The sequence below is a fragment of the Actinia tenebrosa genome, unplaced genomic scaffold, assembly GCF_029948245.1.
Source record: "Actinia tenebrosa isolate PJP-AT-01 unplaced genomic scaffold, QUT_ActTen_1.0 PGA_scaffold7__59_contigs__length_16204524, whole genome shotgun sequence".
NCBI lineage: Eukaryota > Metazoa > Cnidaria > Anthozoa > Actiniaria > Actiniidae > Actinia > Actinia tenebrosa.
The window spans coordinates 10216894-10231888 of record NW_028292584.1 but is presented as its reverse complement, the minus strand read 5'-3'; the positions used below and the strand labels follow the sequence as shown (position 1 = coordinate 10231888).

General features: G+C 36.5%; 2 protein-coding genes across 4 annotated transcripts; one reads left to right on the top strand and one right to left on the bottom strand.

Moving 5' to 3' along the window:
* Nucleotides 1-1107: 1107 nt before the first annotated feature.
* On the top strand, nucleotides 1108-9745 carry LOC148905573 (neuronal acetylcholine receptor subunit alpha-2-like). 3 transcript variants are annotated; one of them, XM_089040415.1, is made up of 8 exons: nucleotides 1108-1710; nucleotides 3782-3852; nucleotides 4762-4907; nucleotides 5128-5172; nucleotides 5457-5566; nucleotides 6244-6455; nucleotides 7073-7093; nucleotides 8374-9745. In XM_089040415.1, exons 2-8 carry the CDS (start codon nucleotides 3783-3785, stop codon nucleotides 9150-9152), a joined length of 1383 nt encoding a protein of 460 aa, XP_088896541.1. In that variant the 5' UTR covers nucleotides 1108-1710; nucleotide 3782; the 3' UTR covers nucleotides 9153-9745. The 3 variants fall into 3 exon arrangements, with proteins under 3 accessions (XP_088896541.1, XP_088896539.1, XP_088896540.1); XM_089040413.1 differs by having other exon boundaries at nucleotides 1108-1827; XM_089040414.1 differs by lacking the exon at nucleotides 1108-1710 and having other exon boundaries at nucleotides 3391-3852.
* A 798-nt stretch (nucleotides 9746-10543) lies between these two features.
* LOC148905572 (mitochondrial import inner membrane translocase subunit tim16-like) lies at nucleotides 10544-13138 on the bottom strand. Its single transcript, XM_089040416.1, has 6 exons — nucleotides 13069-13138; nucleotides 12892-12976; nucleotides 12439-12527; nucleotides 11951-12004; nucleotides 11608-11673; nucleotides 10544-11041 (listed from the first exon to the last, which is right to left on the bottom strand). Exons 1-6 carry the CDS (start codon nucleotides 13069-13071, stop codon nucleotides 10901-10903), a joined length of 438 nt encoding a protein of 145 aa, XP_088896542.1. The 5' UTR covers nucleotides 13072-13138; the 3' UTR covers nucleotides 10544-10900.
* Between the last annotated feature and the right edge of the window lie 1857 nt (nucleotides 13139-14995).

The following is a 14995-nucleotide window of genomic DNA, read 5'->3' as shown; positions in this document are numbered from 1 at the left end:
AATGTTGAAAAGGGCGACAAGAAATTGTATTTCTTTTCATCTTCGTACAACCGAATGTTTTTGTGCATCGTTTTATCAGGTCGCTTCCTCTATCTTATTGATGGGTTTCTCTATGCACCCCACGGTGTTACTTGCGGAACATTCCGTCTCATACGCGCGCCGCCGTCGTTCGATTCAGGGGGGTTGAATTAGAGTTTCTTGCTCTACACTGTGCTAGGAAATAAGGAAGCCTTGGGACTACAAACATTTTCAAAATCTAAGGTATTAAAATTTTAGATTTTTTTCGTTTTTTTAAAGTAGATTCTTAAAACAGTCAACCAGTACTCCTCGCCTTCAGTAATGGAGAATGGGAGACTGGCTCGTTTCACTGCTTTTCGCCAAGGGAAGCAAAGTTAGCTGCTGTTCCACACCTTTCGTACACGTCAAATTCACTCACGCATAACTCGTATTCCTAACCTTTACATTATCTTACCTTCTTTCTCCTTAGCATAGTCCTTTCCCTGCTTGTATTCTCAGTTTTATCATCCCACCGGATAATGGCGAGAGGATAGGCTTTTGTTCCTCGCTTCTTCTTTCTCTCAGTGTCTATCTTCTTCTCTTCTCGGAACTCATGCCCAATACCTCTAGAAAGTTGAATCTTTTTGGAGTAGCGTTTGTGTTGATATTTCTTGAGTCAGCCGCAGTTCTCGTCGCGACTTTGTTTGTTCTTAAAGCATACCACGCGACGGGGGAAATTCCCGCAGTTTTTAAGCTTTTGCACTACTGTTTCTTTTCTCGCCTTGGTTCATCTATAAAGAAACAATGCCCACTAGACCGAGCAAAGAAAAACCAGATAACTAATCGATCACACTCACTGAATGAAGAAGAGCCACCCCTCAGTATCAAGTCCGAGACAGCAGCTGAAGACATTTCATTAGCAAACGTGAATCAGGGAACTAGAGTAGAACAACACGAACCTGACGAGGAACCTGGAGACGAGTTGACTTGGCATAAAGTTGCTCGCCGCTTGGATCGCTTCTTCTTCTGGTGTTTCTTGTTTGCTTTTGTCGTTACTGTTGGTATAATAGGAATGTTGAACCAAGACTTAGGCGAAGTAGAAATTACTATTTAAACTAAGATCTATCGGCTATTCCGCAAGAATCCCTCTCTTGTATCTAAGGACTTTCTAAACATGACCGTCAGTTAGTTAACGGCCATGCAGTGGCTTCTACGGTAGGGCAATTATAATATAACACAAAATTATATATAACACAAAATCGCTGTATCTTTTCTTAAAAACTCAGGTCCGTAATCCTGAAGCAAATACTTCGGTCACAGAAATACAGAATCAAGAGTTAGAACTGAAGTCAGGCAAAATAATTTACATATGTACGAACAAAAAAAGACTTTTCAAATATAAGGGTAAAGTGTATAGACTGTGCATATCAATAATGCAGATCAATCAATAAAAAAATATTAATCGTGAAACTTGAAGTAATTGAAGTTCGAATTGATGCTTAGGTAAACATGGAAGAAAACAGACTTGCAAATAAAAAATAAGAATAAGACGTCAGGAAGGACTGAAAAACTCAATCAAAACTGTTATCACCAAGGGCTCAATCGGACAGGTGTACACGCATCTTTTGATTGGATAGTGATTATTGAGACTGGGAGATATCTTGCACTTGATCAGTAAACATCCATCAGGAATAAGGTAAAGGCGTTTGCAAGGTGAGTCGGTGTTTGATAATGTATGCCAGTATGATATGTTAGCACACGACTTTGTTCAGGATACTGAACGAGTTACTTTTGAAGTTCGACGTTCGCGCTGGTTGCGGATATATTAATGTAAGGCAAGAGAATTACTTTTGACATGCAGTTTATTTCTATGTATTTTATCCATCATCATTAGTTTAAGACGGCCTTTTGAATTACTTTTCAGAATAATTATTTTAAATGTGCTTTTTCAATCCCTCGGTCTTCTTAGCTAAACATCCGGAAAACGTGAAATATTGGGAAGCAATTATTTTATAATTCAGTAAATTCCCCAGGCGCTCATGTCTTCTGTTAAAAAATCGTGGCTTTTTCTCATATGTTTTTTTTTTCAGTTTCTTATCTCTTTTTATTTTCGGAAGGTTAGTCAATTATTTTTCTTTTGCGTTAACCAAAAAAAAAAAAAAAAAAAAAAAAACAAGACAGATAATGAAAACTTTGTATAGGAAATCACACGATCTCGAGAGGCAAGTTCAATTTGAGAACTTTCAAAACATCACGAGTATCTATAAATTCCGAATTGTACGAGAAGATTGTGCGATTTTTTGTTTATAATACACTGAACAAAATTGAGAAACTTAACTTTGGGACTCTACAGAGAGTACAATTTGGGAACTCCTCTTGTCCAATCAGAATCGAGTAATTTTGTAGAGTGTATATATTATAAACTCAAAAACCATCACTGATAGCAAATAAAACTTTGCTTAACATACAGTTATTAGAATTTCCTCTAATATGTTTGATTTTGCGAAGAGTTATTAATGATCTGCATGCAAAACACTTTTTAGGAAATTAGAATTTCATGAAATGAACTTCTGTCATGATATGAGTGTCTATGATTATCTTAAAATTCTATTAGTATAGATAATAATATGATTTCGAGTTCAATTTGGGATTGATTTGCACGAGTTAGTTTTTCAAAGAGTTCGTGATTGCATGAGCTCGTAGGGCGGATCCTATCGCTTTGGAAGGTATCTGAGAATTTGAGGACAAATCTTTTGATGGTTTTCAAGTTAACCGTTGTGAAATTTTACAGTAAATGTATTTTGGTTGGCAAGATGTTGGCAACCTACATTTACAGCAAAATTTATCTCCTGAACTAATGAGGCAACTTCTCTCAAATCGATAAATATAATCAACAGTTATGACTTCTTTATATTTCTTGAGTCCAATCGTTTATGGCTTAAAAGTTGATTTTTGGAAATGTAAACAATACGTCCACCTATAGGATTTTAATCTCGAACAATACTAGAGCTGTCACTGCTCTGCATTGCTGTTTGAATAACATGTTTAAATCGGATATGAGTCATGACAAATTATGTTCAAAGTGGCAGAAGTTTTTGGTTATAATTACTTGATTGCTATCAGCAGCTTTATTTATCTTAAAATCCCTTATCCTTGATCAGCAAAAAAAAACCAACAAAAAACAAAAAAGAAAAAAAAAAAGAAAAAAAACAAAACAAAAAAAAACAAACAAAATCAACAAAAAACAAAAACAAACAAATAAATAAATAAATAACAAAAACAAAACAAAAAACAACAAAAAACAACAACAACAACAAAAACACAAAAAAACAAAAAAACAAAAAAACAAAAAAACAAAAAAACAAAAAAACAAAAAAACAAAAAAACAAAAAAACAAAAAAACAAAAAAACAAAAAAACAAAAAGAAAAAGACAAAAACAAAAAAGACAACAACAACAAAAAACCCAAAAAACAAACAAACCAACAAAAAAAACAAAACAAAACAAAACGATCTCACCAACTTGTCAATGTTTACATTTGTCATTATTAATTCCCTTGTCCTTTACATTGTTTTTATTTTCATTGCTCAGGTTCAGCATGGGTTCAGGATTATTGATAAAAACGACATAAGAAACCCAAGGACTGAAACGATCTTTTGGTTCTCACTAGATTATAACTATAACCATAACCGACACAATAATAATTCTCATCATTTGACTTTTTTTATTTCATTTTTTCTTTTCATTCCTGGATCCATCTTTGATTGACATTATTACGTTGTCAGAATGCAGATGTTTCTTCCAGGGTTGGTTTTGAGTGCATGCGCATTTGTACTGACATCTCAATTCAGCGATGGTAATGTATTAAAATATCGATGTTAATTAATTAATTAATTCAGTATTAATTCAGTATTAATTCACCTCACAATCAACTCGCACTCTCATATACTTGATTGATTACAGCAAAATAATCATCATCGTTAAACATTTATCAGCACATGTTGTAATTGCCTTATTTCAATATATCGTCACATGAAAACTTATTTCCGTGCTAAGAATCATGGTCTTGGAAGAGTGATAAAACAGCAACAGTATTTTTCAAAAAACTTACAAAAGCAAGAACAAACCACCAAATACCCTAATATATTGTAGGATAAACACAAGTTTCTAAATTGCTCTTGAAAACCAGACATGTGAACTATCAATTCAGCTGCAGGGTGAATTGGTCCAATTTCTAACTCATTGCTCTTTACCATTCTGCACCCCGTTAAACAAGCTGTGACTTGTGACAACTGTGAGCAATTCTCTACTTTCACATCCCCATAATACTTTGCGTCTTTGGGGGTAACCAGAGGGTAAAAACCCACTTATATTGCTGAAGGCTGATCAGACAATGTTGATGATACCTTGTTTGGTATCCAAAAATAAAATGAAGAAGTAAAAAACAGAAAAAGATAGAAGCTTGAAGACTTTTAAGGTAAATTTTAAACATTTTTTCGTAAGTCAATACATTTTCTGTAAGACCAAAACCCTTGATGATCTGTACACGCAAAAATAACTTGGAATAAACTGATAATCAGTATTGTACAGATAAAAGCAGGTATAGTATAAATTCAATTAAGAAACCTTTCAATTTGGGATAGTTTTTTGATTGGTTACCCCCCAAAGACGCAAGGCATTATGGGGATGTGAAAGTAGAGAATTCATCATTATTGCTATACCAGTCTTCCCTTTTTTCTTTTGTTCTAAATATGTAAAACAACAGCAGTGAAAATGCCAAATGCTTCTTCTGAGCATGCACTTCGACAAGAGCTACTGACCAGCTATGATCGATTTGTTCGTCCAGTCTTATTACCGCTGACCATTGTTAATGTCTCTTTCTCGTTGAAACTCATTAGCCTCATCAACGTGGTAAGCTTATGCAATATGAGAATAAAAGGACAATGATGAAAGACATGGCCGCCATGTTGGATGACACAAAGACCTAAAAGAAACCAAGACCAAATATTTTGTTCAATTCATCCAACATGGCGGCTACGTTACATGTAACCCGTGAGATCCGTAAATTCTAGGTAGCTGAGTTATGACGTCAAACCAGGAATGGCTGATCAGTTTTGTCATTTATTTACAGGACAACAAGAATCATATGGTCACGTCGAAACTGTTGATAAAACAGGTATTTGCTGTAAAAGATAAATCGGCTAAACCAGTCTAATTACTGTTGAACGTTCGATTTGATCCCACAAAGTGCGCGGGCACAAAACCGCTTTAACTGACTGAATAACCTTCCAAACCTTATTGATGAACCATACACGTTTTGAACTTCAAGAGGACAAAGCCCTTGAAATTTTGAAACCCTTGAACGCATCTCTATAGTTTTTTTCAAATATCCAAAAGAAATTTTTAAGAATGTTTGAAACTCTCTGTCTTGATACTTATGTTCTTAACTTGTATCGAAAGATCTGGCACAATCCATTTCTCACTTGGGACAAGGCCAAACACGACGGCATCGGCCAAATACGCATGAGCAAAGATGAGATCTGGGTACCAGATATCACTCTACTTAACAGGTTTGGCGAAAGTATCTAGTTCGTATAGTTAAATTATATATAGTTAGCTGAGAGTCCTGTGGTAAATAATTGCCGCGTGGCATAGATCGAGTTTTATTTATTTTTATTTATTCCGAGTTAAAGTAGTCTCCCTTGCAGCCGTTTTAGGCTCGTTCCATTCCCCTACGATCCACTTCTCTCTTAAGTGCACCGTAGGGGTATGGAGCGAGACTAAAACCGCGGCTGCCAAGGGAGAATAGGGTAAAAGCTGTTGATAATCGAGCCAGAAATTAATCCCGGAATTAGGAAACATATAGCTACAAGTATAGGAACAAATTCCACTGATTGGCTAATTTCTTCGGGCTGAGAGAAGACCTGGAAAACCTGGAACTAGGAAATATATAGCTACGAACAAAATTCACTAATTGGCTGATTTGTTCGGTCTGAGAGAAACCTGTCAGCCTGGAAGCAGGGATTATATAGAAAATAAACAAAATTTATGCACTGATTGGCTAATTTTTTTTGGGTTGAGATAAACCTGGAAACCTGGAACAAGGAAATATATAGCTACCAACAAATTTCACTGATTGAGAGAAGCGAAATCACGTGATGTGGGATGAGAGTGAAACTACGGCTGAAAGATATTTTAGATGGACAAATAATTAAGAACAGAAGTCTTTTCCCCATTTTTTTCACAGTGCTAGCAACCCTTCACGTCAAACGATCAATCATTACGAGAGCTGGGTGACTGTCTACAGTAATGGCACCAATGTCTGGGTGTCGCTAGCCATTCATGATAGTGAATGCCAGATAAAAGTCCAGAAGTTTCCTTTCGATAAACAAAAATACGTGATGGATTTTGCATCTGAATCGTACGATACCAAGTTCTTGGACATCCGCCTGCTACCAGGTATGTACTTGGGACAGGTGTCGATACACGACAACATGGCTTGCTACGGGGAAGATCATGTGTCAATCCCGCTGCGATCAGTTTGAAGCGGTGAGCGAAGGGTGTAGGGTCTTTCCTCTCGTAAGCAACGTACGTCATCATGTGGGTGCATCTTTATATCCTAAATTATTCTTGAGCCGGAAAATGAAAGGTGATTTTCATAACAGACCTTTTCAGCTTCGGTTTAATGTATAACCAATGTTATATAAAGTTAAATAAACGAAATGATACTGTAGTAGTGTGAAATGGAAATGATTACGTCCAAGCTGAATGGGTCTATTCCAAATTCCATGCAAGGGAATTAGAAGATTTCTAAAGGTGTCACATAATGTAACTATATATAATGCAAAGGGGGAGTCGAAAAGGTTGAACTGTTTGTTGGACGCGACAGACACGTTGGCGCAAAAAGGAGAAAATAAAAAACAACTAGTCCCGATAGGCTGGAATTGTTAACGTTTGCTTCGATATTTCGAGCCTCAGATAATAACGTACCTATCAACAATATGGCCGCCATGTGATGCTAATAAGTTCCTCAGTTTTACTTACTTATTATGTTTCTCTTGTTTTCCACGTGAAAGAAATCCACACCGACACACAGGGTAAGTAGATAACGATATTGACCAGATATCACTGTTTAGACGTGTGTAAAGGCACGGACACACGGTACAACATTGCGCGCAACATCAGATATTGACCAGATATCACTGTTTAGACGTGTGTAAAGGCACGGACACACGGTGCAACATTGCGCGCAACATCAGATATTGACCAGATATCACTGTTTAGACGTGTGTAAAGGCACGGACACACGGTGCAACATTGCGCGCAACATCAGATATTGACCAGATATCACTGTTTGGACGTGTGTAAAGGCACGGACACACGGTGCAACATTGCGCGCAACATCAGATATTGACCAGATATCACTGTTTGGACGTGTGTAAAGGCACGGACACACGGTGCAACATTGCGCGCAACATCAGATATTGACCAGATATCACTGTTTAGACGTGTGTAAAGGCACGGACACACGGTGCAACATTGCACGCAACATCAGATATTGACCAGATATCACTGTTTGGACGGGTGTAAAGGCACGGACACACGGTGCAACATTGCGCGCAACATCAGATATTGACCAGATATCACTGTTTAGACGTGTGTAAAGGCACGGACACACGGTGCAACATTGCACGCAACATCAGATATTGACCAGATATCACTGTTTGGACGGGTGTAAAGGCACGGACACACGGTGCAACATTGCGCGCAACATCGCAGGCAATGTTGCTAAAGTAGGATAGTTTTCTACTTCAGCAACGTTGCATGCAACAAATTGCGTCGTGTGTCATGGCTTGCAACATCAATTACATACAACATTGCGTGCAATGTTGCACCGTGTGTCCGTAGTTAAAAATTACTCAAAATATTTATCTGGTCAACAGTCACTGTGCATGCTTGAACGTTGGTTTTAATGAATGAATAAATAATTATATCTTCCCTTAAGCCTGTTATTCTCATGGTGAGCATCAAGAAACATAGTGCTCGGCCCGGTTGCATGTAGAGTGGATAGCGCTAGCCCGTCTGACAAATCCTTATCCAGTAGATAAATTACTTTTATTGGATAACAGCACTATCACTTTATTAACTCGATAACTGTGGATGTCTCCAACGGATAGCGCCATCCACGTCTCTTCGTGCAACCCTTGCAAACAAAATGCATGCCAGCTTTTGATTTGATTTTGATATGCCGCCTCGATAGCGAAAAGAAGAATCCGCGCCCAACGAGGAAAATATCCTGCAAATTTTCATAGTCAATAGAAGTAATTCCTACTTTTAAATAATATAAAAAAATACTTTGTCCAATGTAACTTCACAGATACCAGACAAATGGGCAACGAAGAATGGAAGATAATAGAGAACAAGATACAGCTCGTCAAGGAGAAGGGCGATTGCTGTTCTACAACTTTTGCGCACGTCAAACTCCACCTTGGCATGGAACGAATCCCAACTTTTTACATTCTCTATCTTCTCTGTCCAAGCGCGATACTTTCTCTGCTTGTCTTCTTCAGTTTTATCATCCCACCTGATAATGGCGAGAGGATAGGCTTTTGTTCCTCGCTTCTTCTTTCCCTCAGTGTCTATCTTCTTCTCTTCTCGGATCTGTTGCCGCACAATTCGAGAAACGTTTCTCTTCTTGGAGTCATCTTTGCTATAATTTTTCTCGAAGCAGCATTTGCTCTTATCTCTACACTACTAGTTCTCAAAGTTGTTCACGCTACTCGAGAAGTCCCTGCTATCGTCAAACTTCTTTTTCTTTGTCAATGCGCTTCAAAGAATAATGAAATAAAGCCTAAAAAGGCGGATAAACCTTCGGAGACCATCTTGAAAGAAGGGCCATCTTTGATCCTCATGTCAGAAGCGGCAATAAATGAAGCAGAGTTTAACTCACCACCAGCCAAAGAGGAAGAGAAGACAACAGAAGAACGGCGAGAGGTGGAAAACCAAATCAAAGCAGAGGAGAACCAAAAGTCCTGGTTGATTGTTGCGCGTAAACTTGACCGATTTTTTTTTTGGTTTTACTTGATTTGTTTATGTGCTTCTTTGGGTACTGTGCTTACGTTCTCAGATTATCTGATGCAGTTAGACTTATCCTGAAGCAAAAACCGTCTTCAAAACGGTTTTTTAGGGCGGTAGCATAGAAAGAATGTCGTGCTCAGTGTTTCTATTTACACAATTTACACTACGGTAACTTCTAAGATAATCACTCTTTTGTCCCAGATTTTCCACAGAATTCTCATATATAGAGCTTTTTCATTCACCCAGACAGTCATAATTTGGTGTTCCAAACAAAAGAAACTTTCTGCACAGGTTTTACTTTAACAAATATGTAAATTAGAAGCAGCAATTTTTGGGATGTATCTACTTGAATAACTATTGTTTTGGATTGACTAGCCTCTGATTCCTGTGAAATCGCTTTTGTGTTTTCTTGTGAATATGAGGCTAGTCAGACATATGCCATATTTTGATTAATTGTATTAATGTGCTGTAAGAAACAAATGTATACAATAGCTATAATAAGATCGTAAATATGCTCAATGATCCAACTTCAAAGATGGAATAACAAGAGTTTTAGTCCAACTAGCTAGCCTATCTGTACTATATGCATAGTTTATTCTGCTGAACCAGATTAGATTATTTACAAATGTTAATACCATAATAATTATAATTAAAATAATGTTCATTACCAAGATTTTGATTACAAATAGATATTCCCCTAATTTGCTTGAGTGACCACAACACAATATCATAGAAGAGGACAGATTCCTCGATATCTTATTTTATTGAGTGCAAACTCAACATAGAACCATCGAGGATCTTCATAATCACATGCCAACAGCCATGTCACATGGGAGAGCAACAGAACCCCTTTTCTTTGGCAAAACAATAACATTGTTTTCATTGGTGGATTTAAGGGGTGGGCCTAAAGTGTTGCAGCCACCTTTATTTAATTTGTTTAGTCATAGAGGTTTCTCTTATTAGATATAGAAATATAGATAAGTTATAGTGCTTGGAAACAAGGTTATTCCGGGCGAAAGACCCTTGGTAATAAATTCGGAAAAATTAGTTTCCCAGCGAGGTCGGAAATTTGGAAAAATTAATTTCCGACCTTGCTGGGAAACTAATTTTTCCGAATTTATTTCCAAGGGTCTTTCGCCCGGAATAACCTCGTTCCCAAGCACTATAACTTATCTATATTTCTATATCTTGTATTTCATAAGTGCTACGCGGTCCACATATTATCATCTTTACAGGTTCCTCTTATGCCAAAGTTTTTCACCCCCTTTCTCTGATTCCTAGTCTCCTCCACAGCCGTCATTAGTTTAGGGCCTATGAGGATCTGGGACCAAAACTAATGGCAGCTGCAGAGGAGACTATCTGATTCCTGGTTCTTGCCCCTTAACACAGCTGCTGACGTGATCTGACAAAACCTCTATTGTGATGAATTTGCTCTCAAGTGAATTCAAGAAAGACATTTTACACTGAAATGTATTCAAATTAGTCATTTACTGGTAAAAATGTTGTAAGAAAACTGACCAAATATAATCCAAAAATATTAATAGTGAAACCTTAGAATTGCTCCAGGTATAGTAAACAACTTAAACATTTCAACATTAATACCATTTAAGTCTTTGTACACACCCAGCATGATCAAATGCTTAAAAGAATAAAATGATTACGATGACAAGTCAAGATGATGATGACATGATTAAGATGATCACACAGTACACACATATACACACACATATTCACAGATTTTTAGGGAAATTTTTCTGCATGTAGTAAACTTCATTTTCTTTCTTTTACGTGTTGTTTGTCCATACTGGAACATAATAACAGGTTCTTCAAAATTCAGTGAAGTTTTTCTCCTCATGTAAAGTTCCTTTCATTGACAAGCAACTCTCTGTTGTTGAACTTTCTTTATTTTTACTGCTTGAGTTCTGCTGCGTCAATTCTTCATCTATTCGTTCCTTTGCTCGTACCACCTTTAAATAAAAACAATGAAAATGTATGAGTATATCATCCTACTGTACACTCCCCCTATAGTTTAAGTCTTTAAGATAAATGCTAAAATTGAAGGAGTATTGCTTAAACAGCTTATTTTCTATGAATTATTTTTCCATCAATGCTACAATGCCTCAAGTAAAACTAATTCAGTCAATCATAGCCATCATTATTATCATTTTTAGGGCTTGAACTTAACAAGGCAGTTGTAGTCAACTCTTCAAATATCTTTGAACTTCATATTTTTCTTTCATATTCAAAGCAGTATCTGTAAAGTCATGTAACTAGAGAAGGCTTTCATTTTATTTTATTCCAGAAGTCTATCAAGTAAAAATTCAAATACTAGCCCTGAGTTTGAAAACTCTGATAGAAGTAATGTAACACTGACGTTACTGGTTTCCTTGGTTTGAGCAAACAAGGGAAAAACATTGGCCATAGATAATAATTATTGGTCAGCACAGGTGTTTTACCTCATAGTAATAAGTTTAAGCCTTCACTAGGTTTCCTTAAGGAAGAAGAAAGATCAAAATGAATATAACACTGTTACCTTTGACTGTAGATAGAATGAGCCACCAGCTTTCTTGTCATTTATTTTAAATAAGTGATCAAAATTCTGATGAAAAAAATAAATGAACATAAAAATTAAAGTGGAAGAAAAGTATTTTATTTTTTATGTTATAAACTTTACAACCAAGTGAGCATGAACATGAATGATACATAAATGAAACACAAACCTACAATAGCATAAATTAAAAAAAACCCAAAAAACTATGCTAATTGAAGGACTGACCAACAGACCACCAGGTCCCAACAAAGGTGTCAACCAAAAAGTATCATAATCATCATTATTCTATAAAAATGGGATCATTTGAAGGTTTTGTTTCTCTTACTTTTTGTATTACTTCCTTATCCAGTTCTTGAACATTGAGTATCTGTTTTGCTTCCTAAAAGGGGAAAAAGTAATTGAATCAAAATTAATTATTGTAAATGAATAACGGATTATATGTAAAACCTTTATCAAAACTTATTCAACATGTTTATTTTATTCATGAACCAAACACAATAAAAGTCAAAACATGAAGAGTTTTGTAATTCTGATACAAAATCCTATTCATTTGCATTAACATTAGTTTTTTCAGCATAACCTAACTAAATCTTTCAAATTTCAATCCATAATGAAATTACAGATGTACCCAAATGTTGAAGAAGTGGCTTACAGCAATCACATTTGTGTTGTGATTTACAATTACTTGCATCTGGCTTGTGTAGTAAAACTGATACAACATGTTGTAACCATTAGAAACAAGCCACCATTGGCCACTTGAGTTACAGTAACATTTTGTATTTATATTCAATGGATGTGTGAATCTTTTTCCACCTGTATTGTCATTCCCATCATGCTATTGGTTGCTGCACGTTTTGCTCCTTCACCTGAACTAGCTGCTGCGCGACGGGTTGCATCACCACCTTAAAGTGAATGAATGAATAAATGAATGGGACTGGTGCAAGCTCCATATGACGACTGAAAGGGTTGGTAGTTATTCAACATGAAAAATTCACAACTAGTTTTAAAATACTGATATTAAGCTGCATGCTTTTATTCAAACGTTATAAATTGATAATTAAAAGAGAATTTGAAAAAGGTACAATGTGCAGGTGTTTACTTGAAACCATGTGTATAACTGAGCATAGTTGCAAAGCTACCACATCTAACAATGTCTACAAGCGTGCTCAATAAACAAACCGTCTAACAACAGAACCATATCCTACTTTTTACCAAGTTTTCATCGTTTTTCTGTCAGTATTGCATCAGAATTTAAAGTCAACCTACTTCGAAATTCTTGTTTCAAAGCTTGTGCGAAAGCTCTTCCAATGACTTGACCTCCAAGAATGATAATTTGAGCGATGAATTTCGCCTTTAAAAAAAAACCAATAACTCTACATCAATGTGTATTCCATAGAGAGCACTAATACACGTATAACAGATAAATCAGAGGTAAATACGAACCATTTTCCAGCTATTTTTATGTCAACTTTTCCTCACACATGTGTCGATTTCGTAGTCGGTAATACGTTCATGTTCTATATACACCAAACTGCCAAATCGGACTATATATTTTTCTTGTATTTATGTGATTTGGCATCATTTGCTGTCATTGGGTGTCATTCCCCATCATTCGCCATCATTCCCCTTCATTCCCGTCAGTCACCGTCATAAGACATCTCACTATCTTTGACCATGATTGACCATGATTGACATTCACTCGCCATCATTCACCATCATGGACCATCATTCACCATCATTCACCATCAGTCACCATCATTAGACATCATTCACCGTCATTAGACATCATTCACCATCATTCACCATCATTCACCATCATTCACCATCATTTACCATCATTAGACATCATTCACCCTCATTCACCATCATTAGACATCATTCACCATCATTCACCATCATTCACCATCATTCATCATCATTCACCATCATTCATCATCATTAGACATCATTCACCATCACTAGACATCATTAGACCTCATTCACCGTCATTAGACATCATTCACCGTCATTAGACATCATTCACCATCATTCACCATCATTCACCGTCATTCACCGTCATTATACATCATTCACCATCATTCACCATCATTAGACATCATTCACCATCATTGACCATCATTCACCATCATTAACCATCATTCACCATCATTAGACATAATTAGACATCATTAGACATCATCGACCATCATTAGACATCATTGACCATCATTCACCATCATTAGACATCATTCACCATCATTAGACATCATTGACCATCATTGACCATCATTAGACATCACTGACCATCATTCACCATCATTGACCATCATTGACCATCATTGACCATCATTGACCATCATTGACCATCATTGACCATCATTGACCATCATTGACCATCATTAGACATCATTCACCATCATTGACCATCATTCACCGTCATTAACCATCATTCACCATCATTCACCATCATTAGACATCATTAGACATCATTAGATATCATCGAGCATCATTAGACATCATTGACCATCATTCACCATCATTAGACATCATTCACCATCATTAGACATCATTGACCATCATTGACCATCATTAGACATCATTAGACATCATTGACCATCATTAGACATCATTGACCATCATTGACCATCATTGACCATCATTAGACATCATTCAACATCATTAGACATCATTGACCATCATTGACCATCATTAGACATCACTGACCATCATTGACCATCATTAGACATCATTGACCATCATTGACCATCATTGACCATCATTTACCATCATTGACCATCATTGACCATCATTGACCATCATTGACCATCATTGACCATCATTAGACATCATTCACCATCATTCACCATCATTCACCGTCATTAACCATCATTCACCATCATTCACCATCATTAGACATCATTAGACATCATAGACCATCATTAGACATCATTGACCATCATTCACCATCATAAGACATCATTCACCATCATTAGACATCATTGACCATCATTGACCATCATTAGACATCATTGACCATCATTCACCATCATTGACAGTCATTCACCATCATTGACCATCATTGACCATCATTGACCATCATTGACCATCATTGACCATCATTGACCATCATTGACCATCATTAGACATCATTCACCATCATTGACCATCATTGACCATCATTGACCATCATTAGACATCATTGACCATCATTGACCATCATTGACCATCATTGACCATCATTGACCATCATTAGACATCACTGACCATCATTCATCATCATTGACCATAATTCACCATCATTCACCATCATTCACCATCATTCACCGTCATTACACATCGTTGACCATCATTGACCATCATTGACCATCATTAGACATCATTCACCATCATT

Bases quoted from the DNA above. Each gene is read 5' to 3' on its own strand.
- LOC148905573 (XM_089040415.1), top strand. From the start codon at position 3,783: ATGCAGATGTTTCTTCCAGGGTTGGTTTTGAGTGCATGCGCATTTGTA. The intron at 4,908-5,127 runs GTAAGCTTATGC...ATTTATTTACAG, and splicing joins TCATTAGCCTCATCAACGTG to GACAACAAGAATCATATGGT. The intron at 7,094-8,373 runs GTAAGTAGATAA...GTAACTTCACAG, and splicing joins AATCCACACCGACACACAGG to ATACCAGACAAATGGGCAAC.
- LOC148905572 (XM_089040416.1), bottom strand. The intron at 12,528-12,891 runs GTAGGTTGACTT...ATTCACTTTAAG, and splicing joins TTTGAAACAAGAATTTCGAA to GTGGTGATGCAACCCGTCGC. The intron at 11,042-11,607 runs GTAACAGTGTTA...TTTTATTTAAAG, and splicing joins CATTCTATCTACAGTCAAAG to GTGGTACGAGCAAAGGAACG.